At 47.7% G+C, this 23,744-nt stretch overlaps 1 protein-coding gene across 2 annotated transcripts in view; it reads left to right on the top strand.

Moving 5' to 3' along the window:
- Nucleotides 1-23,744, top strand: part of hpse2 (heparanase 2) — a 378,585-nt gene that overhangs the window by 167,054 nt on the left and 187,787 nt on the right. For both annotated transcript variants that reach the window (XM_072479598.1, XM_072479597.1), the window contains exon 4: nucleotides 18,411-18,584. In XM_072479598.1, coding sequence (XP_072335699.1) covers nucleotides 18,411-18,584 — 174 coding nt within the window. The remainder of the gene's footprint in view (nucleotides 1-18,410; nucleotides 18,585-23,744) is intronic.

Below are 23,744 nucleotides of genomic sequence, written 5' to 3'. Positions count from 1 at the left end.
AACTAGGATATTTATAAGAACGTATGAACATTTATATAAAGGGAAAAGTCTTTTTTATAGACAACACAACCTAGCTTCTCACCATGTTCTTCAATACCCTCTCTCTCCCCCTGAAGAACACCAAACTGAAAGGCTACAAATATTCACTTGCCCACAGTGCAGAGAGGGGATTAGAGGTTGGAGAAGATTTATGGAGCTTACTTAATTTTCTGTCCCAAGAATTTAAATGGATGGAGAACTGGGAAGGCTTCATTCCAGTAGTAATCTCCTCTATCCAACTTTCCACTCGCCATTCTGCCCAGTAATTATTTACGAAAAGAGTAAGATCCATCCACCTTTTATTTTCTTTGCCGTTTTGTGAATTTTCTTCACTATGCTTATCATTTCTTAGCATCCTTTCGCAAATAAGGTCACATACTTACAGTGCAGAGGAGATGGCATACGATAAGGTAAATCCCAATCATGACAGGGGATAACTGGGGTTGCTGTCCATATTATATTCCATTATAACATTTTAAATATGACAGACTGACTACTGAGCTTGTTGTAAATGTGTTAGTTCTTAAACATGTAGCTCAGAGACTCAGTGAAGAATAATAGCACCTCAAACCTGCAGACAATAACACACTGCTTTCAAAGAAGGAAATCAAGCTCATCTTCAGCCAAAAGGTGACCGGGTGCTGATATCTCTCATCAGTTTTGTATCTTGATCAACAATCCTTGTTGAATCCCAACTGCTCCTTCCAGTGTACAAACCAACTGGGTTTTCTTTGAGAGAGAGCATGCCTCCTTCTGAAATACAGATAATTCTATCCTCTCCCTGACTTGTCCCACTCTGAATCATGAAACAGATTAGTGATGGGCAACTCAGGTTAGAGAGTGGGGCCACATGAGTCACCTTCCACCACCTCACTGGGCTGCAAGATTGAACTCAGGCTTGTTCACTAACCATTATCCATGAATCAGATTAAATATATTTAATACGCGCTGAATATTTCATAACGAGTTGTAGAAGATGCTTAATCATTTCTATATTAACAGAATGGTCACCAACTTCAAATAGGGGAAAACAAAATAAATATTTATACTTTGGACACAGAAGAGCGTACGGTTCTCGCAGTCAATGTTGTGAGCAATCAGCACTCCCCTCATTTCACTTGCCCTTGCTTTATGTGTGAATCACTTCAGTCATACCGGTAGGAAAAAAAACCCGACACGGACAGAAATCAGAATGTGGCATCTCTGCGTGTGGGCAACGGCCAACAAAATGTCTTGTGGGTCACACTCAGAACTCAGATGGGCCGCAGGTTGCCCACTACTGAAGGACAGTCTGACCCTTGGGAGGAAATGACCTGCAAATCAGATATAAAACACAGACACTTTCCTCTGGTCGATCAATTGCAAGGTACAGTGATATGGGCCAGGGTTTAGAAAACTCCAAAATATATTATGGAGTTCACCTGACCTACAACTGTTTATTGATTTTGACTAGGACGAGCACAAGAGCCTGCCTTTCAGGGGTTATACAATGGACATCTTAGGCTCTTTTAATAAAAAAAAACAAGCTTTATTCTAAGAATTTAGTTAACATTTGTATAAACAAACACAACAAGAATTTTCTTATTAATTACGAACATAAAGACCCCAGTAATCTATGTATTAACCCTTAATGAATTCTCCTTTAACTGTTCCAATTCAATAACAAAATCCAAGTAAAACCATAAACCCCTTTTGGAAGGCGTGGCCCAGCACACGGCATTCTCACTGGTATAAGACTGTTGTTACTGATACTCTGTTCCCCTTTTCAAACAGCAGATTTGAATTCCTTCCAGAAAGCAATTCGCTCTTTTAAGTTACCGAGCAGTCTGGAAACAGCTTTTAAAATGAAAATAGAGAAAGAGACTTCTTTTAACCTGTGCAATTCAAACCAGTCCAAAACCCAAAGCGAAAGTAAAAACTCACAGAGCCACAGCCCAGCTCCACCTACACAATGACATCACTGAAGCCATGTGATAAAACAAAAACCTTACTTAAAGGGACACTCACATGACAACAGACACCTTTCCCCCTGGTCGATCAATTGCAATACACAGACACATTCCTCTGGTTGATCAATTCCAAGACACAGTGTTATGGGCCAGGGTTTAGAAAACTGCAAAATATATTATGGAGTTCACCTGACCTATAACTGTTTATTGATTTTGACTAGGATGAGCATTAGAGCCTGATTTTCAGGTGTTATTCAACGGATGTCTTCGGCGCATTTAATCAAAAGAACAAGCTTCATTCTAAGAACTTAGTTAAGATTTGTATAAACGCACACAGCAAGAATTTTTTAATCAATTACAAACATAAAGACCCCACACTGCTACCGTAATCTATGTATAACCCTGAATGAATTCCCCTTTAACTGTTCCAATTCAATAACAAAATCCAAGTAAAACCAGAAACCCCTTTTGAAAGGCGTGGCCCAGCACACGGCATTCTCACATGTAAAAGATTGTTGTTACTGATACTCTGTTCCCCTTTTCAAACAGCAGATTTGAATTCCTTCCAAAAAGCAATTATCTCTTTTAAGTTACTGAGCAGTCTGGAAACTGGGGCGAGATTCTCCGACCCCCCCGCCGGGTCGGAGAATCGCCGGGGACTGGCGTGAATCCCGCCCCCGCGATTCTCCGGCCCGGATGGGCCGAAGTCCCGCTGCTAGAATGCCTGTCCCGCCGGCGTGAGTTAAACCACCTACCTTACCGGCGGGACAAGGCGGTGCGGGCGGGCTCCAGGGTCCTGGGGGCCATGTGATAAGGCAAGGACCTTCCTTAAAGGGACACTCACATGGTCGATCAATTCCAATACACACAAACGTTCCTCTAAATGATGCAAAGAAACTGGGCGGGATTCTCTGTTGTTATCGTAATCGGCGATAGACAGAGAATGGGCTCCGACGCCCAAATCGGGCCGGTGCCGGTTCGACGGCGGTCGGCCATGCCCCGCCCCCTCCGAAATGGTGTCGTCGCACGCTGCGTGCCGTTGCTACACCGTTGGCGCATCATCGGAAGGCCCTCCCACGATGGGCGGTGTTCCTGACCGCACGGGACACGTGTGGTCTCAGCGGTCAGGAACCAGGTTTGGCAGCTGCGGACTATGTCCAGCACTGCCACACTCGGCCACGATCCGTGCCGCTGGCTGCGGGGACTTCTGCGAGGGCTGGGGGGACTGGTGGGTTGTTCCCCATGGGGCTCGTGGAATATGTGCTTCCCCGTTAGTGGGCATGGGGTGGCCCAGCTGGACCTCATAAGAACGCAGTATAAAGGCCGGGGATCGGCATGTTAGTTATCCCATTGTATAAATATATTCGCTGCCTTGGGCAGACATTCTGTGACCATAAATAAATCGACGTTCACCTTACCGGTCGACTTCCTGGGCCTTAATAGTTTTGAATGTAAGAGAAGGCTGAGGAAAGTAAGAAATTCATTTGCGTGGATGTCCTGAGAAAGAATGGGAATAATTTTGATGTGACTGATAATTTAAGAGCAGTGACTTCAATTCAGCTGCCTGTTACATTTCTTGACCAACAGTGGCTTGGTAAATCAGAAGTTGAATATTGCTGAAAAGGGAGACATTTTGTCGAAGCTTTCGGTTTTGTACTCATCAGGACAAATGCTGAAAGCAAATTTCCCGTGGATCACAGCAATTTTCTGCCACAGGAGAAATGTGTGGGCTTCAAATCAGCTCAATTTCCTCCTGTACTAGGAATTGTTGCAACTGTTTGAAATGTGACATTTTTGCGTTTGGCCTGATGAGTGGAAGATGAAAAACTTCAACAAAATCTCTCCTTTCATTAATATTCAACCTCTGTGCCAATTTAGGAATGACCATTGGAAGAGATATGCAACAGTCAGCTGAAGCGGGCATTGCTTGTCTTACAATATGCCCCAGTGGCTCAGTGAGCCCTGATTTAGATACAAAAATGATAAGGAAGAGATGTTGTTTGTCCTGCTTAGCAGGATCACTCAGATCAATCAATTAGTACACATCGTCGGGGGCCTCCAATGCTTCTAGCCATGGAAGCAGGACATTTAAGTTTATTTTAGAAGTTGCTGTGGCTTCACATTAGAAATTTTTTTCTCTAGTCAACGGAAATCAGATATTTAATCTTTTTGAGACAATAGTAAATAATGATTGCGGAAATCCTAGAAGTGGATCTTCGTTAGTTTAAGTGTAATGAGGGAAGCCCGTAAAATCATCAACATAACCTCATCTGAAAGGGTTAACAGATGTAAAGATTTCATGGAATTTACAGTGCAGAAGGAGGTCATTCGGCCCATCGAGTCTGCACCGGCTCTTTGAAAGAGCACCCTACCCAAGCCCACACCGCCACCCTATCCCCATAACCCAGTGACCCCACCCAACACGAAGGGCAATTTTGGACACTAAGGGCAATTTTATCCACCTAACCCGCACATCTTTGGACTGTGGGAGGAAACCGGAGCACCCGGAGGAAACCCACGCACAGACGGGGAGAACGTGGAGACTCTGCACAGACAGTGACCCAGCCGGGAATCGAACCTGGGACGCCTGGAGCTGTGAAGCAGTTGAGCTAACCACGGTGCTGCCGCCGTGCTGCCCCAAAGTTCAAGTTAAAAAACTGGCTGCAGATCTTCACAAGGGAAAGCTTGGCGGAAGGGGGAATTTTGTGTCAAGGTATTTCAGACTTTAAAGGCTGTTTACAATCCTGTTACTTACCCGTAATCACTTTCGGCCCTCGGAAGCATTTTGAGGGAAGTCAAAATGTGCTGAGTTGGAACCAGTACCGATTTCTGCAACTTCTTTTATTCGTTCCTAAAACCTTGTTGGCCCAAGGCTTGCAAGGCAGCCTTTTGGCATCGCTCTCTGGTGAACATTCTTTAAGCGGGACCCTTGCTGATGATTCTATCTTCTGCTGATCTGCTCGGTGAGATGCTCAGTGAGTTGCACTTCCACATCTGAATGGGGGGGCTGGGGGCAGAATTGTGTATTTTAGGCCGGACTGCCCACATTGCAGTCAAACAGGCCAAGGGAGCAGTCAGCCGACATTGATTTTCCCTGAGTTGCCAATTTGTGGCCAGAGGGTGCGATTGCCCACCAATTAACCACAGTGGAGGGGGGCTCCCGAAGCTGGAGGGCCAATGGGGGCAGGGAGAGGGGGAGAAAGAGAGAGCGGGGACACCTCCCTCCTGAGGTGCCACCTCAGCACTTTTAAGACTGACCTAACCTCGACTGCAGTACCGTGTCCAATTCTGGCCATCACAGTTTAGGAAGAATTTCAGGAGGGTGGAGCAAAAATTTACGAGAATGATTCCAGGAATGTGCAGATTTCCACTACGTAGATTGGAGAAACGGGGGCTGTTGTACTTGGAGGAGAGGAGGTGTGGGGGGGGGGGGGGGGGGGGTGGATTTGATAGAGGTGTTCAAAATCATCAGAGGCCCAGACAGATTATAGAGAGAGAAACTGTTCCCAATGGAAGATTCTAGAACCAGACGACAGAGATTTAAGACGATTGGCAGAAGAAGCGAAGGTGACCTGAAGAACAACTTTGTTGCGTGGTTAAGATTTGGAGTACCCTCCCTGAGAGTGTGATTGGAGGAAGATTCGGTCAGGGCTTTCAAAAAAGGAATTGGCTAATTGACTGAAGAGAAAAGTGGAGGACATGATGGGGGGGGGGTGAGAGGGAACAGCTAAATTACTTTGCGCTGCAGCCATTTTATCATTCTGTGCGTGGCCACTGTTTACCAGAACCATCTACTGAACAATTTTTAAAAAACACTAGTTATTTATTTCTAAAAAGCGCGCGTTTCTAGTGATCACATCATTTCCCAAGAGTCTAGGTCAGAAGGATAAACAACCTTAGGAAAATATGTGGTTCTTCAGTGTAAAATTTCAATGGATTTTCTTGTGGCTTGGTAGAATTGCCACTGGCGCTGTAACGGTTTTATCTCGAGCCTGCCCTGTCAAGGATGGTCCTGTGTGGCGGCAAGGGAGAAATTTCATGTCATTAAGGTCGTTTTTAGACACTTTCAGGTATGAATCCCAGTGATAAAGTTTGAGCCACGCAAGTATCCACCGTGTTTTCAAAATGCCTTCGCCTTGTGAAGGCGGTTAAACTGTTGTCGTCCGCAGGCCAGGATTCCAGCTGTGTGTTTACGTAACTGTGGTTTCAGTAATTGCCGATGACATTTACATGGTATTTTTACATCTGTGTTACTGGGGCCAAGGCCTTATTCTCACAAACAAGAAGATTAACTCAAAGGAGCTGTCTAGCTAAAGGAAAGAAGCTAGTTTTGCATAGCATGTTCCCTTATTAACCAAAATCTGTATTAATGACAATGCAGAAATGTCCCTGACAAGACAACATACAATAGCGAAGGAGCATCAAATCAATGGCAGTACTAGATGAGAACCATATCAGTTGCTAGGGCAGGTGGTGGCATAGTGGTATTGTCGCTGGACTTGTAATCCAGAGACCCAGGACAATGATCTGGAGGCCCTGGGTTCGAATCCCACCACGGCAGATGGTGAAATTTAAACTCATTAAAATATCTGGAATGGAAATGTGTAACGATGACCATGCAACCATTGTCAGAAAACCCCATCTGGTTCTGTCCTTTCGGGAAGGAAATCTGCCATCCTTACCTGGTCTGGCCTACATGTGACACCAGACCCACAGCAACGTGGTTGACTCTTAACTGACTCCTCAAGGACAATTAAGGGGTAATTGTAAGATATTTTTGCATGTAAGGTTAAAGATTTTAATACTATGTTAATAAGTTTTGTATTAAAGTACCAAATCCCTATTTCTTTGTGTCATCACTCCTACATTCCTTCCTCACAGTATTCCAAAATAAACTAAAATATTGGGGTTTCAGTCCAGTCACTGATCCACCATTGGGATCTGCTCTGGGATCGCAATAATCCTATTTCTCTGTTGAGGTGCTTTCTACTCAAAAGACCAACAAATTTAGTAGTTTGTATTAAAGAAACAGAGGCCGGGATTCTCTGAAAACGCAGGTAAGTGTTGACGCCGGCGTAAACACTGGAGTGTTTCACGCCAGCGTCGACAAGCCTCCTGGCCCAGCGATTCCATGGCCCTACACTGCTGGCCGCGGGTCCGCGCATACGCACGGCAGCCGGCTGTGAGTGTGCACATGTGCGTGGCGGCCGCTTCCGCACGGGCCTGTGTGACATGGCGGAGCCACACAGCGGGTCGGCACGGAAGAAGGTAGGCTCCCCCGGATCCCGCCCACCCGCTGATCGGTGGCCCCCGATTGCGGGCCTGGCCGTCGTGGAGCCCCCCCCCCCGGACGGCCACCATGGCCGCGGGTCCGAGCACCCGCCAGGTGGAACCATGTTAGAACCACGCCGGCGGGAACTCGGCCGGTCGAAAGCCGAGAATCGGCACGGGGGCCTCTTTCAACGGCCCCCAACCGGCGTTGAGTCAACCGCCCGCGACCCGTGGCGCATTGGTGTTGCCGATCATTACAAAGTAAAAAGAAATTGTTCTGGTATTAAAAAAGAGACGATCTGTTTTAGTGCAAGTGTTGGTTGAGCTACATTTTGCCAGATGCTCTGAGAATGGGAGCTCGTCATCTCGAACACCTTTGGCTAGATTGGAGATGCCTTTGAGAAGATTACCTTGGCAGAGAAGGACACTTAGTTGCAGTTTAATGAAAAGAGGGACTTGAGGGAGAATGCAATAGCAATGAAGAAATTGATGTTGGAAAAATTGAGATTAGAACAAGAGAAGGGATCAGAGAGACAGAAATTAGAGTTTCAAATGGAGCGTGAAAGTAAGCAACTAGAGATGGATAAAGCAATATGAATGAGAGAGTTTGAATTAGGTGCTGGCTCACAAATCCAGCTTTGACGTTAACAGACATATTAGACTGGTACCTCCTTTTGAGGAGAAGGAAGGGGGTGAGGTGTAACACCTCAAGAAACAGAGTCTCGTATTGGGAGTGTGTAGTGGGGTGTTTATTGGTGCCTGCGGTGCCAAGAATGACTCTGATATCAAATGGGACTTTTTTGGGGGTCTTTGCGAGAAACGCCACGCCAAGGCCGTACTTACCTCGTATCCTGTACTGACGAGCAGTGCCCGCGATCGCGCCCCCTCCCCCTCGGACTTCCTACCACGGTCTGCCGACCCCCACAATGCCCCAACTTACCTGTTAGAGGGTCCTCCAGGCCCCCCCCCCCTCCCCCAATAAGGGCAGGTTATCCCCCGGCCTGATCCTTGGCATGGGCAACATGAAATCCAGAGACCCTGGCGGTGCTGGGTTGGCAGTGCCGGGGCTGGGGTGCCGGGCTGGCAGAGTGCCTAGGCTGGCGGTGCTGGGCTGATGCCCTGCCCAGAGCCGGGCCACCTCGGGGCCTTCAATGCGCCCCCCCCCCCCCCCCCCCTGGTGCCCTTACGCCTGGTCCACGTTTGTGTGGACCAGTGCTAAACGGCGCCATGGCAGGTCTCCAGGGCGTGGGTGTTCGTTCTCGGGAGCCTGTGCCAAGGCCTTTCCATCGCACCTGCGGTTAAGTACTTTATTGCACTTTGAAAAAGTGGCGACGAATTTGAAGTAGCGAAGGGAAATCTTGGCTCTTTTATTGCAGTGTGTGCTGACTGGTTAAGCTCAGCGAGCGTCAGCCATGTCCACAGAGCAAAGTTTGCAGTGTGAAGATGTTAAAATGTCTACATTGAGAGCTTACCAGCTTGTTCCTGAGCACATAGACAGTGGTTTAGAAACTATGGCAAGCTTGTGTTGAATTTACCAGGGAGACGAAAACTCTCTTTGACAAATGGTGTGACTCAGGCAATAGATTCTGCCTTGTAAAAAAACTTGAGATGAGGTTTGCACGGCCGAGGATGAAGGAGTTTTCCTTTTCCACAAGGTTTACTCTCGCATCGACTTTTTTATTCTGAGCAGGGCGCTAATGCCGAAGGTAGAGGATACTGAGTACTCGGCAATTGCAGTGTCGGATCATGCCCCGCACTGGGTGGATCTACGGGTTAGTGTGGAGAGAGGGCAACGCGCGCTGTGGACACTGTATGTGGGGTTGCTAGCGGACGAGGCGGTCTGTGGGCGGGTTAACAAGTCCATCCAGAACTACCTGGAAACAAATGATACAGGGGAGGTCTCTGCAGCGGCGGTCTAGGAAGCTTTGAAGGCAGTAGTCAGAGGGGAATTAATTTTGATACAGGCCCACAGAGAAAAGGTGGAACGGGCTGAGAGGGATAGATTAGTGGAGGAGATACTCCAGGTGGACAGGAGACACGGGGCTCCTGAGGGAGCAGCGGAGGTTACAGGTGGAGTTTGGGCTGTTCACCACAGGGAAAGCAGTGGAACAGTTGAGGAAGGCAAGGGGGGGCGATCTACAAGTACTGGGAAAAGGCAAGCAGAATGTTGGCGCACCAGCTCAGGAAAAGAGAGGCGACCAGGGAGATAGGTAAAGTAAAGAGTAGAGACGGTAATACTGTCCTGGACCCAGCGAGGGTGAACGAGGTGTTTAAGGACTTTTATAGTAAATTATATGAGTCGGAGCCCCCGGCTGGGGTGGAGGGGATGAGGCAATTTCTGGATCAGTTGATGTTCCCGAGGGTGGAGGAGGACCTGGTGGAGGGGCTGGGAGCCCCAATTGAGATTGAGGAAATAATCAAGGGGCTGGAGGGCATGCAGGCGGGCAAGGTCCCGGGGCTTGACGGCTACTGGGCGGAATTCTATAAGAGGTTTTCAGTGATCATTGAGTCCACTGCTGGTGAGGACATTTAACGAAGCAAGAGAGAAGGGAGTCCTCCCCCCAACAATGTCGCAGGCCTCGATTTCATTGATCTTGAAACGGGAGAAGGATCCGGAGCAATGCAGGTCATACAGGCCGATTTCCCGACTGAATGTGGATGCCAATCTGCTGGCTAAGATACTGGCCACAAGGATAGAGGACTGTGTCCCGGGGGTGATAGGGGAAGACCAGATAGGATTTGTTAAGGGCAAGCAACTCAAGGCCAATGTTTGAAGGCTCCTAATTGTTATTATGATGCCCTCAGAAGGAGAGGAGGCGGAGATGGTGGTAGCGATGGATGCGGAGAAGGCTTTTGACCGGGTGGAGTGGAATTACCTGTGGGAGGCGCTGGGAAGGTTTGGGTTTGGGTTTGGCGAGGGCTTTACTGACTGGGTGTGGCAGTCACCACTGTTGTATTGTAAATACCGCATACAAGGGGTATTACGGTAAGGCCCATGTACTACAGGTACGGGGTAGATCCCTGCCTGCTGGCCCCGCCCAGTAGGTGGAGTATAAATGTGTGGGCTCTCCGAGCTGCAGCCATTTCGGCAGCAGCTGTAGGAGGCCACACATCTCTGTGTAATAAAGCCTCGATTACACTCTACTCTCGTCTCGTCATAATTGATAGTGCATCACTGGATGCGGTTGCTCTATCCGGCACCAGTAGCGAGTGTGCGTACGAACCGGCTGGGTATTTTGAACTACACCGAGGGACGAGGCAAGGGTGCCCCCTCTCCCCGCTACTGAATGCTCTGGCCATAGAGCCATTGGCCATGGCGTTAAGAGCCTCTAGGAAGTGGAAAGGGCTGGGGGGATGGGGGGGGGGGGGGGGGGGGTGGAGCACGGGGTCTCGCTCTACACAGATGACCTACTCTTGTACATTTCGGACCCGTTGGAGGGGATGGGGGAAGTAATGCGAATCTTGGGGGAATTTAGCAATTTTTGGGGGTATAAATTGAACATGGGGAAAAGCGAGATGTTTGCGATCCAGGCAAGAGGGCAGGAGAAGGGACTGGGAGAACTGCCGCTGAGAATGGCAGGGAAGAGCTTTCGATATCTGGGAATCCAGGTGGCCCGGAAATGGGAGGCACGACACAAGTTAAACCTATCCCGGCTGGTAGAACAAATGGAAGGGGGCTTTAAGAGATGAGACATGCTCCCGCTATCACTGGCGGGGAGGGTACAGACCGTGAAAATGACGGCCCCCCCCCCCAGATTTCTGTTTGTCTTTCAGTGCCTCCCCACCCTCACCCCGAAGGCCTTTTTCAAGCGGGTGAATAAGGTTATTTTGGGCTTTGTGTGGGCGGGTAAAACCCCGCGGGTGAAGAAAGTGTTGCTGGAGCGCAGTCAGGGAGAGAGTGGGTTGGCGCTGCCGAACATCTGCAATTATTACTGGGCGGCTAATATAGCCATGATTAGGAAGTGGATAGTGGGGGAGGCTTCGGCATGGGAGCGGATGGAGGCGGCGTCATGTAAAGACACCAGTCTGGGAGCATTGGTAACAGCACCTGTGCCATTCTCGCTGGCCCGATACTCCACAAGCCCGGTGGTAGTGGCAGCTCTGAGGATCTGGGGGCAGTAGAGGAGATATAAGAGAGTGGAGGGAGCATCGATTTGGACCCCGATTTATAACAACCACAGGTTTGTACCGGGTAGGCTAGGTGGCAGGTTACGGAGTTGGCAGAGGGCAGGAATTAGAAGGATGGGGGATCTATTTATAGATGGGAGATTTCCCAGCTTGAAAGCTTTGGAAGATAAATTTAAATTGCCAGCAGGGAATGGTTTTAGGTATTTGCAGGTGCGCGACTTCCTGAGAAACCAGGTGCCGGCCTTTCCACTGCTGCCGCCACCGGGGTAGGTATCGCATATTTACCAGGAGCTTTCGGAGAAGGAGGAAAGTCCGGTGGAGGAGCTTAAGGGCAAGTGGGAGGATGAGCTAGGAGGAGAGATAGAGGCGGGTCTATGGGCAGATGCCCTAAGCAGGGTTAATACCTCCTCATCGTGCGCCAGGCTTAGCCTGATACAATTTAAGGTGGTCCACCGGGCACACATGACGGCGGCTAGGATGAGCAAGTTTTTCGGGGTAGAGGATAGGTGTGCGAGGTGTGCGGGAAGCCCAGCAAATCATGTCCACATGTTTTGGACGTGCCCGAAGCTCAGAGGGTTTTGGCAGGGTTTTGCTAAGGCAATGTCCACGGTGCTAGAAACACGGGTGGTGCCGAGTCCAGAGGTAGCGATCTTTGCAGTGTCGGAAGATCTGTGAGTTCAGGGGGCGAAAGAGGCCGACGTCCTGGCCTTTGCCTCCCTGGTAGCCCGGAGACGGATCTTATTAATGTGGAGGGACTTGAAGCCCCCGAGTGTAGAAACCTCGGTTAGTGACATGGCTGGGTTGCTCAGATGATGCTTGCGGGAGAATTAAGAGGAATCTACCTGATGACTCGGTTACTTGTTTAAATGAACAAAAGTTCTGTGAGGCCACTCGGCCAGCTGTGGAAGTTGATGAGTGTGTACTGACCCACGAGGGGAATTTCCTGGAGAAACACTCTTCTGGGGATAGAGTGAAGCACAAGATAAAAGTGTATTTGAATTCAGCTAGCCTGGAAAATAAACATTTGGCAATTTAAGGGTCAAAAGCCTGGGTTAGAGTGCGTTTGGTTTTTTCTGTACTTGTTACTATTTTGTGCTAGTTTTCTTCCATAATTTTCTTTCGCTCTTTTATTTTATTTTAGTAACCCGTTGTTGATCTGAGAAAGGTTTCCCAATCTTCCAGCTTGCCACTGGCCTTTGCAATATCATGGACGGGATTCTCCGTTGCTCGACGGCGATATCGTCATCGACGATCGGGTGGAGAATCGCCCAAATCGGCACCGGTCAGCCGTGCTTCGCCGCTCGGAATTGGCATCATTGCGTCATGCGGCGCGTGCCGTTGCAACGGCATTGGCGCGTCATCAGCCGGCCCTCCCGCGATGGTTCCCAACGGCGCGGGACACGTGTGGTTTCAGTCGTGCGGGAAGCCTGCGTGGCGGCTGCGGACTGTGTCCAGCGCCGCCACACTCGTCCGGAATCCGTGCTGCTGGCCAGGGGGGCTTCCGTGAGGGCTGGGGCGACTGGTGGGCGCTGGCCAGGGGGGTGTGCTGTGTGGTTGCGGATGGAGGGTCCGGTCCGCGCACGGCCGGCGCCATGTTCTGTAGTGTGACCCGGCCATTCTCCGGCCGTTTTCGGCACGGGAGCCAGGAGTTTCACCCAGCGGCGCTGATAGCCCTTCACTGGTCCCGGAATCAATGAGGGTTTCATGCAGACGTTTGGTCGTAGAAGACCACACATGCTCAGTTGGCGTCATCATTTAGTCGCTGAAACGGAGAATCCAAGCCGTTATCTTTTAACTTCCTTGCTTGGGCAGCACGTTGGCACAGCGGTTAGCACTGCAGCCTCACGGTGCCGAGGTCCCAGGTTCGATCCCGGATATTATGGATACCATCGATCCCATGGATACTGTCCATGTGGAGTTTGCACATTCTCCCCATGTTTGTGTGGGTTTCGCCCCAAAGATGTGCAGCGTAGGTGGATTGGCCACGCTAAATTGCCCCTTAATTGGAAAAATGAATTGGATACTCTAAAATTATTTTTAAAATCTTTTAACTTCCTTGCTTAGCCATGGATCTGTTTTCTCCCTCTTATGATCTTTCTTCCTCTCGTGAATATATTTTAGTTGGGAGGAATTTAATATCTCCTTTAATCTTCCTGCCAAGTCCACTAGTGCCAAATCTGTCTTCACGCCAACTTTTGTTTAACTCCAGTTTCTCGCTTTCAAACTGAATTTAATGCTATGATCACTCTTCCCTAGAGGATCCTTAACCATGAGGTCATTAATTAATCCCTCCTCTTTACACAATACCAAATCCAGGATAGCCTGTTCCACGGTTGGTTCCACAACATATTGTTCCAAGAAACACTCTCTAATACGCCCAATGAACTCTCATTCAAGGATACCTTGGCCAATTCGATTAATCCACTCTATATGCATCTTAAAATCGCCCATGATTATTTTTGTACCTGTTTAAGGAACCTTGGTGAGAATGCTGCCGTGCATCTTGTAGATGGTACACAACGACTGCTACAGTGGTGGTGGTGGAGGGCGTGAATGTTTAAGGAGATGGTGGGATGCAAGTGGGCTGCTTTTTCTTGGATGGTGTCGAGCTGTGTGTTGTTGGAGCTGCACTCATCCAGGCAAGTGGAGGGTATTCCATTACACTCCTGACTTGTCCTATGTAGATGTGATGAGACTTTGAGGAGTCGGGAGGTGAATTACTCACCACAGTATTTATGTGACTAGTCCAATTCAGTTTCTGGTAAATGGTTAACCCCCCTCCCAGCACACACACACACACACACCCACACCCACCCCCAGATGTTGTAGTGGGGGATTTAGCAATGATATTACCATTGAATGTCAAGGGCGATGGTTTGATTTTTTTATTGAAGATGGTCATTGTCTGGCACTTGTGAATGTAACTTGCCACTTGTCAGCCCAAGCCTGGATATTGCCCAGGTCTTGCTACATTTGGACAGGGGCTGCTTCATTATCTGAGGAGTCGCAAATGGTGCTGAACATTGTGCAGTCATCAACAAACATTCCCATTATGACTTCATGATGGAAGGGAGGTCATTGATGAAGCAGCTGAAGATGGTTGGGCCAAGGGCACGGTAGCACAGTGGTTAGCACAGCTGCTTCACAGCTCCAGGGTCCCAGGTTCGATTCCTGGCTTGGGTCACTGTCTGTGCGGAGTCTGCACGTTCTCCCCGTGTCTGCGTGGGTTTCCTCCGGGTGCTCCGGTTTCTTCCCACAGTCCAAAGACGTGCAGGTTAGGTGGATTGGGCATGCTAAATTGCCCTTATGTTAGGTGGGGTTACGGGGTTTAAGTGGGGTGCTCTTTCCAAGAGCTGGTGCAGACTCGATGGGCCGAGTGGCCTCCTTCTGCACTGTAAATTCTATGACCACTACCCTGAGGAACTCCTGCAGTGATGTCCTGGAGCTGAGATTGACCATCACCCAGCACAACCATCGTCCTTTGTGTCAGATATGGCTGCAACTGGCAGCGGGTTTTCCCCTGATTCCCATTGACTCCAGTTTCACGAGGGCTCCTTCATACTCGACCAAATGCTGCCTTGATGTCAAAGGCAGTCACGCTCACCTGTGCCATTCAGCTCTTTGGTCCATGCTTGAATCAAGGCTGTAATGAGGTCAGGAGCTGAGTGACCCTGGCGGAACCCAAACTGAGATGGAGCGAGCAATTGTTTTTGCTCAGCGTGTGCTGCTTAATAGCAGGGTTGATGACCCCTCGCATCTCTTGACTGATGATCAAGAGGAGACGGATGGCGTGGTAATCAGCTGGGTTTGACTTTTCTTGCTTTTTGTGTACAGGACATAACCGGGCAATTTTCCATGTTTCTGGATAAATGCCAGCATTGTAACTGTGTAAGGAACAGCTTGGCTAGCGGCCCAGCAAGTTGTGGAGCATAAGTCTACACGAGTGATGGTACCATAGCCTCATTTTTCACATCCCCAGCGCTGACCAGAGAAGGTGCATTGCTAAAGTAAAACATGGTGGCAGCGAGAACACTCAAAAGGCACTTTCTCGCATGAACACGGGCAGAATAGGATCTCCATGAATTGTGAACGTCCATTGTCCACCTTCACTCTCGTCTCTTCCACCCCTGATTCTTTATTGCCCAATGATGCACAGGAACATGCAGAATAAGCTCTGTGAGCTCGGCAATCAAAGGGAAATTGCTTGGGAGTTGAGGTGGTTAACCATTCAGCCTGATCATACCCACCCTCCCAGCGGTGTTTCTAAGCCGCTATTGTCACTGACAGGCTGTGCAGTGAACTCCTGGCAAACTGGTTCTCGTCAAATTGCCGTCTCTTGTTTCCATGCTGACATAATAGGAGCCAATATTTGAAAAGGGAACGGAGACAGATTCCATCTAATGAGAATTAGAGCCCTCTAAGGTCAGGGTATCACAATCCCACAGCCAATGTGAGTGGCCAACGTCTCTCTGATCATTGCACTCACAGTCACCGAGGTCAGGGTTTTTTAAAGCCAGAAAACTGGAATATAAACAACAGAATCTCCTTAATTAAAACTTCCTGCAAATCCCAAAGCCCTCCCTGTTTGCTGGGATCAACGAGTTCTCAGACAGCTGTGTCGGGATTCTACAATCCAAAACATGGTTAAGTGTACGGACCACAAGGTGGCAGATGGAATCTCATGTGGGCTAGTGTGAGGTTGTTCACTTTGGTCAGGAAAAAACAGAGTCATTTTTAAAAGGGGCCAAACTTATTAAATGTCAGACTTGGGTATATTCATACAAGAAACACAGCGATTAATAAAGACAAACATGCTGTTTGCCTTCCTAATTGCAAGGGGAATGCAGGAATCAAAAGTCTTGCTATAATTCAGTTGTTAAAATTGCTAAGGTTCACTAATGTCCTTTCGGGAAAGACAATCTCCCATCCTTACCTGGTCTGGCCCACAATGTGACTCCAAATACATAACAATGAGCAATGACCGAACGAACCACTCAGCTCAAGGGCTGTTGGGGATTGGCAACAAATGCCGGCCTTGCCAACGATGCCACGTCCCATCAAAGAATCAAAAAAACGTATAAGGTAAGGTAAAGTCGCCAGAGTCTCAGATGGCCGTAGGCTGCTTTCCCCTTTGAGGGGGGAGAGTTGACTGGTGGTGATTTAACCTGAGGACCATCACACCTCGGGCGAGGGGCAAGGTTGAGAAGGCGGGGCCTGCATCAGTAATAAAAAAATGTGTAAGACTTTGGTAAGACCACACATACTCTGCACCATTTTGGTCTCCATATTCAAGCAAGGATATACTTGCGTAAGAAACTTCAGAGAGTCGTGAACACCGCCCAGTCGGATCAGACGAACCCGCCTCCCATCCATTGACTCCATCTACACCTCCCGCTGCCTGGGGAAAGTGGGCAGCATAAACAAAGACCCCTCCCACCCGGCTTACTCACTCTTCCAGCTTCTTCCATCGGGCAGGAGATACAAAAGTCTTGAGAACACGCACGAACAGACTCAAAAATAGCTTCTTCCCCACAGTCACCATACTCCTAAATGACCCTCTTATGGACTGACCTGATTAATACTACACCCTATATGCTTCATCCGATGCTGGCGTCTATGCATTTACATTGTGCACCTGGTGTTGCCCTATTACGTATTTTCTTTTCATGTACTTAATGGTCTGTTTGAACTGCTCGCAGAAAAATACTTTTCACTGTACCTCGCTACACGTGACAATAAACAAAATCCAAATCCATTGGCGAAGGAACAGCAAAGGTTCATACATTGGCATTGAAGACTTATCCGAGAATAAGAGGCCGAGTAAATTAGATCAATCCACTCAGGAGTTTAGAAGAATGAAAGGTGGTCTCCTCGAACATACAGGATTCTGAAGGGGTTCAACTGGGAAATCTAGAACATTGGGGCAAAGTCTCAGAATAAGGGGCTGAAATGAAGAAAAGTGTCTTCACTCAGAGGAATTTTCTCTGCAAAGATTCTCCAGTTAAAGCTGAGGTAGACACTTGCTGCAGGAATCTCCATCGGCAGGTCCCTCTGTTCGCCGGCAGCGCACCCTTGCCCATGGGTTAGAACCACTTTAGGCTGATTTTGGTTAGATTCCCAATCGACAAGTGTCTTTACAACTCTTGTACCACTGATGCAGTGGACCGGGGCATTTACACTCTCTGGTGTCCTAACCCAATGCATCCACTTTCTACTTTACTCCTCCATACCATTATCGAAGGTCAATGTTGCACACTTTGATATTGCACACCCAACTTTAGGGTGGCATGGTAGCGCAGTGGTTAGCACTGTTGCTTCACAGCTCCAGGGTCCCAGGTTCGATTCTCGGCTTGGGTCACTGTCTGTGTGAAGTCTGCACATTCTCCCCGTGTGTGTGTGGGTTTCCTCCGGGTGCTCCGGTTTCCTCCCACTGTCCAAAGATGTGCAGGTTTTATCATGGCGGATTGGCCATGATAAATTACCCTTAGTGACCAAAAACAAGGTTGGGTCGGGTTACGGGGTTAGGATGGTGGTGTGGGCTTAAGTAGGGTGCTCTTTCCAGGGGCTAGTACAGACTCGATGGGCCGAATAGCCTCCTTCTGCACTGTAAATTCTATGATTTTATGATTCACCGTAGGTGGAGGCAGGTCTGCATAACTGCTACAGAAGCTTTAGTTTGGGGAGGGTGAGGAGGGGGTGCAGGGTGAGGACTATTATGAACCCATTTCTCCAAATATACTGATTTTGTCCTTCAGCTTACTTTGCGTGTCAGGGTTGAACTTCTGCAGAATTCTCCCAATCACCTATCATAACTACGGCAGAGGATCCTTCAAAAACATCATCAAAATGGATCTAAATGCCACCCTTTTAAAGGGATTCCTGCTGGATTTCTGCTGGTCAATGTTATGTGGGGAGATTGAAAACCACCCCTGCCGCCTCACCATAGTAATGTGCACATTGCGATCGCTAGTTTTGTGTTTGAGGTTTATGGCCAGATTTCAACTGTAGCTCGTTTTTAACCAGCCAGGTCTCTAGACAAACTCTACAACTTCGCCGAGTGCTCCGGCCTGCACCTGATCTTTGGCTTGAACTCCCTGCTGCGGAATCCTGACAACTCCTGGAATGGGTCCAGTGGCCTGAGTCTGCTCAAGTACTGTGCCGGCAAGAAGTATAACATATCCTGGGATCTTGGAAATGGTAAGTGAGCTTCTCTGTCTGGTCAGCGAGGTCTACGTTTCCTCCCTCACTCCCCATGAACCCACTCGAGTATGTCGATTTGTCTTCATTGCACCGTTTGATGTTCAGTTCAATAACTTAGATATTCCTGAAAAAAAGGACATGGAGGCACAGGGGAAGGTGCGCGAAAAGATTGACCAGAATGATAAGAGGAGCATGAGTGTATATCTATCGGGGGAGATCGAGCAGACTGAAGCTCTTTATCACCTAAAACGAGAAGGCTAAGGGGTAACCTGAGAAGGTTCTTAAAATTCTTAAGGGATTTCATCGGGTAGACCTCCACTTGTGGGGGAGTCCAAAACTAAGGATCATAAACGTAAGACAGCTACCAATAAATCAAAGTAACTTATTTACTGATAGAGAGAATAGAATATGGCATTTGCTGCCACAGGGATCAGCGAAGACAAATAGCAAAGATGCATTTAAATGGAAGCTCGGCAATTACATGAGGGGGAAAGAAATAGAAGGGTGCGAGGGAGTAGAGTGGGAGCAAACTCGTGTACAGCATGTACACAGGGATAGACCAGGGCATCTGGTGTACGTCCGATGTAAGTTGATGTGATATTGGCAGCACATTCTCTGTGGAAGAACGGTTACCTTTTGTCCTGCCACTAGGCTCTTCACTCCCAAGTGACTCGGGAAACATCCTGTTTTCCCACGTGGCCATTGCACGCCTTCTTTATTCTATTATTGTGTGATTTCTAGTTAGTCCATAAAGTCATAGCTAGGTACCCAATTCAGGGGTTGGATGTGTTCCTAAATATTTCAGCACATGGTGCCCCCCCCCCACCATTGGACCACCCAACACATTCAACCCTAAGACAAACGGCCTTCCCATACCATTGGAAAACAGACTCCTCATGAACTCAATTGGACAATTGATGACTGTCAAACAATCTTTTTCACCCCTAACCTCCCCCTCCGCCCACTCCCGCCCCTCACCACCACCGCCGCAACGCCAGATTTTTAATACAAATAAACAGAAAATGTTCAAAGGGAATGAGAAAATAAAAATCACTGTGATTTTTCTCCTTTGGGTTTCTCACGTTCCTCCAAATTAATCTCTAGCTCCCGGGGACTCCAGGGCAATGCTGGGTGAGGGCTTGGCAACCCTGCCAATCGCTGGTAAAGTCACTGGCTGGAGAATGTACAATCTCAGTGCAGTAACGTAGGAGCTCAAATTGGAAATTTCAGAATGCCCCTTGACTCACCCGTCAAACGTCAGAAAGCAAATGAATGAATGCAGGCTGGCTTAACCCAGATTGAATGAAGTGACAGTAACAATGATATCTTGGCCTGGGTTACTCCAGATTTTGATACACACTTGTGTTAAGTTTGCCCACACAGGAAACCGCTAACGTTTGATCAAAGAGGAACTTTCTGTTATATTAATTTGATGTCCCTGTTCAAGCGACATCATGTTAAATGGTAAACTCGCAATGGTGCTGGTTTAATGCTCCACCGATTTGTCAGCATTGGTGAGACATTACATCTGTTCATGGACTCAGTTAGACGTGACGTAATGATGGAGCAGACTAGACTGAGAGCGACTTTGCACCGTTAAACCTCTCATGTCTTTCTAAGAGGTCACAGCTGTAAGGGGATACAAATACTCACTGGGTTAACAAAAGATGAAGTAAAGCATTTTGAAGAAGGGATTATTTAAGTTATGCTCTGATCATCAGTGGAAAATGGATGGTTCCCGGGAGTTTGAGTTGTAATTACGTTCCTAGAAGACCACAAACGTCCCTCAGTGTCACCCATTGATTCTAACAAACTGAGCTTTGCCGCATGAACGAGTTTAAATAAATAAAGACCTTTAGATTGAGCAACTAGTCTGTGACTGCTGGATGAAACAGTTGTGTGAGCACTGAAGCTGTGTACAACTCTTAAGGAGGCCGACTTGGTACCTAAGCATTATACGAGTCAGAGTTGGCCATGCATTTCCTTCAATTGTGTCACAATTCCACCTAACCACCTATCAGAGCAGGCGCACCTCATTTTGCTCCACACGGTGACAGTTTTGTCAAACAACAATGTATCTGATGATCTTTGGGATATATTCTTTTAAAAAAGGGTGTAGATAATCGTCATCTGAAAGAAATGATTCCGGTGAAGAATGGCACTCAGCAACATGATCTGAGCTAATGTCACTCAAATATTCAACACAGAATACTTGAAGGATATTTTCGTACTCCTCAGACATTTTTTTTAAAATTTAGAGTACCCAATTCATTTTTTCCAATTAAGGGGCAATTTAGCGTGGCCAATCCACCTATCCTGCACATCTTTGGGTTGTGGGGGCGAAACCCACGCAAGCACGGGGAGAATGTGCAAACTCCACACGGACAGTGACCCAGGGCCAGGATCGAACCTGGGACCTCAGCGCCGTGAGGCTGCAGGGCTAACCCACTGCGCCACCGTGCTGCCACCTCCTCAGACATTTTGCTTCACCTCTCAGCATCCAGTGTTGACGACTTTGATCCTTTCAAGTTATAGCCGAGAGGATTTGGCTGTCAGTCACATTTTAAAATGGATTATGTGGCACTCACCTTTAGATATATCGCTGGTATGCATGTGCCAGAGGGGGAGCGTGATGGAAAGAGTTGGAGGGGAGGGAAGGAGGAGAGGAAGGATTAATAATAATAATAATTGCTTATTGTCACAAGTAGGCTTCAGCTGTTACTGTGAAAAGCCGCTAGTCACCACATTCGGCACCTGTTCATGGAGACCGGTACGGGAATTGAACCCGCGCTGCTGGCCTTGTTGTGCATTACAAGTCAGCTGTTTAGCCCACTGTGCTAAACCAACCCATGACATGATTACCATGACATTTTTTTTTATAAATGTTTTTTATTTGGTTTTTGAACAATGTATATTTACCGTTATGTACACAGGATAAGAAACATATATGGAAGAGAAGGGCACACCCAAACATACCAAAGAAAAGAAAATAATAAATAATTTTAAAAAATAAAATAGAATAACTGGTAGGGTATTGTGCCCCAGCTCAACAGCAGCAACTCTGTACACCTGGCAAAATTATTTACAACACATAGGTAAGCGACTGTTTGTGGGGGGGGGAGGGAGGGGGGTATGGAGACTGGGGAGGTAAATATACATTCGGGTGCCGGAGAAACAATTACAGTGGGCAATACGCGAATGGGTTTGGTGTTGGTGTTAGAACATAGAACATAGAACATTACAGCGCAGTACAGGCCCTTCAGCCCTCGATGTTGTGCCGACCTGTGAAACCACTCTAAAGCCCATCTACACTATTCCCTTATCGTCCATATGTCTATCCAATGACCATTTGAATACCCTTAGTGTTGGCGAGTCCACTACTGTTGCAGGCAGGGCATTCCACGCCCTTACTACTCGCTGAGTAAAGAACCTACCTCTGATATCTGTCTTATATCTATCTCCCCTCAATTTAAAGCTATGTCCCCTTGTGCTAGACATCACCATCTGAGGAAAAAGGCTCTCACTGTCCACCCTATCCAATCCTCTGATCATCTTGTATGCCTCAATTAAGTCACCTCTTAACCTTCTTCTCTCTAACGAAAACAGCCTCAAGTCCCTCAGCCTTTCCTCATAAGATCTTCCCTACAGACCAGGCAACATTCTGGTAAATCTCCTCTGCACCCTTTCCAATGCTTCCACATCCTTCCTATAATGCGGCGACCGGAATTGCACGCAATACTCCAAATGCGGCCGCACCAGAGTTTTGTACAGCTGCAACATGACCTCATGGCTCCATAACTCAATCCCTCTACCAATAAAAGCTAACACACCGTACGCCTTCTTAACAACCCTCCCAACCTGAGTGGCAACTTTCAGGGATCTATGTACATGGACACCGAGATCTCTCTGCTCATCCACACTGCCAAGAATCTTACCATTAGCCCAGTACTCTGTCTTCCTGTTATTCCTTCCAAAATGAATCACCTGACACTTTTCTGCATTAAACTCCATTTGCCACCTCTCAGCCCAGCGCTGCAGCTTATCTATGTCCCTCTGTAACTTGTAACATCCTTCCGCACTGTCCACAACTCCACTGACTTTAGTGTCATCTGCAAATTTACTCACCCATCCTTCTACGCCCTCCTCCAGATCATTTATAAAAATGACAAACAGCAGTGGCCCCAAAACAGATCCTTGTAGTACACCACTAGTAACTGGACTCCAGTCTGAACACTTCCCATCAACCACCACCCTTTGTCTTCTTCCAGCTAGCCAATTTCTGATCCAAACTGCTAAATCTCCCTGAATCCCATGCTTCCGTATTTTCTGCAGTAGCCTACCGTGGGGAACCTTATCAAACGCTTTCCTGAAATCCATATACACCACATCAACTGCTTTACCCTCATCCACCTGTTTGGGCACCTTCTCAAAGAACTTAATAAGGTTTGTGAGGCATGACCTACCCTTCACTAAACCGTGTTGACTATGTCTAATCAAATTATTCCTTTCCAGATGATTATACACCCTATCTCTTATAAACCTTTCCAAGATTTTGCCCACAACAGAAGTAAGGCTCACTGGTCTATAGTTACCGGGGTTGTCTCTATTCCCCTTCTTGAACAAGGGGACAACATTTGCTATCCTCCAGTCTTCTGGCACTATTCCTGTTGACAAAGATGACTTAAAGATCAAAGCCATAGGCTCAGCAATCTCCTCCCTTGCTTCCCAGAGAATCCTAGGATAAATCCCATCCGGCCCAGGGGACTTATCTATTTTCACCCTTTCCAGAATTGTTAACACCTCCTCCTTATGAACCTCAAGCCCTTCTAGTCTAGTAGCCTGAATCTCAGTATTCTCCTCGACAACATTGTCTTTTTCCTGTGTGAATACTGACAAAAAATATTCATTTAGCACCTCTCCTATCTCCTCGGACTCCAAGCACAACTTCCCACTACTGTCCTTGACTGGCCCTACTCTTACCCTCGTCATTCTTTTATTCCTGACATATCTATAGAAAGCTTTAGGGTTATCCTTGATCCTACCTGCCAAAGACTTCTCATGTCCCCTCCTGGCTCTTCGTAGCTCTCTCTTTAGGTCCTTCCTAGCTAACTTGTAACTCTTGAGCGACCTTACTGAACCTTCATGTCTCAGGAATAG

This window comes from Scyliorhinus torazame, chromosome 16 (assembly GCF_047496885.1).
Source record: "Scyliorhinus torazame isolate Kashiwa2021f chromosome 16, sScyTor2.1, whole genome shotgun sequence".
Classification (NCBI taxonomy): Eukaryota; Metazoa; Chordata; class Chondrichthyes; order Carcharhiniformes; family Scyliorhinidae; genus Scyliorhinus; species Scyliorhinus torazame.
The sequence above is the reverse complement of the archived record's forward strand: the minus strand, read 5'-3'. Positions and strand labels throughout refer to the sequence as shown.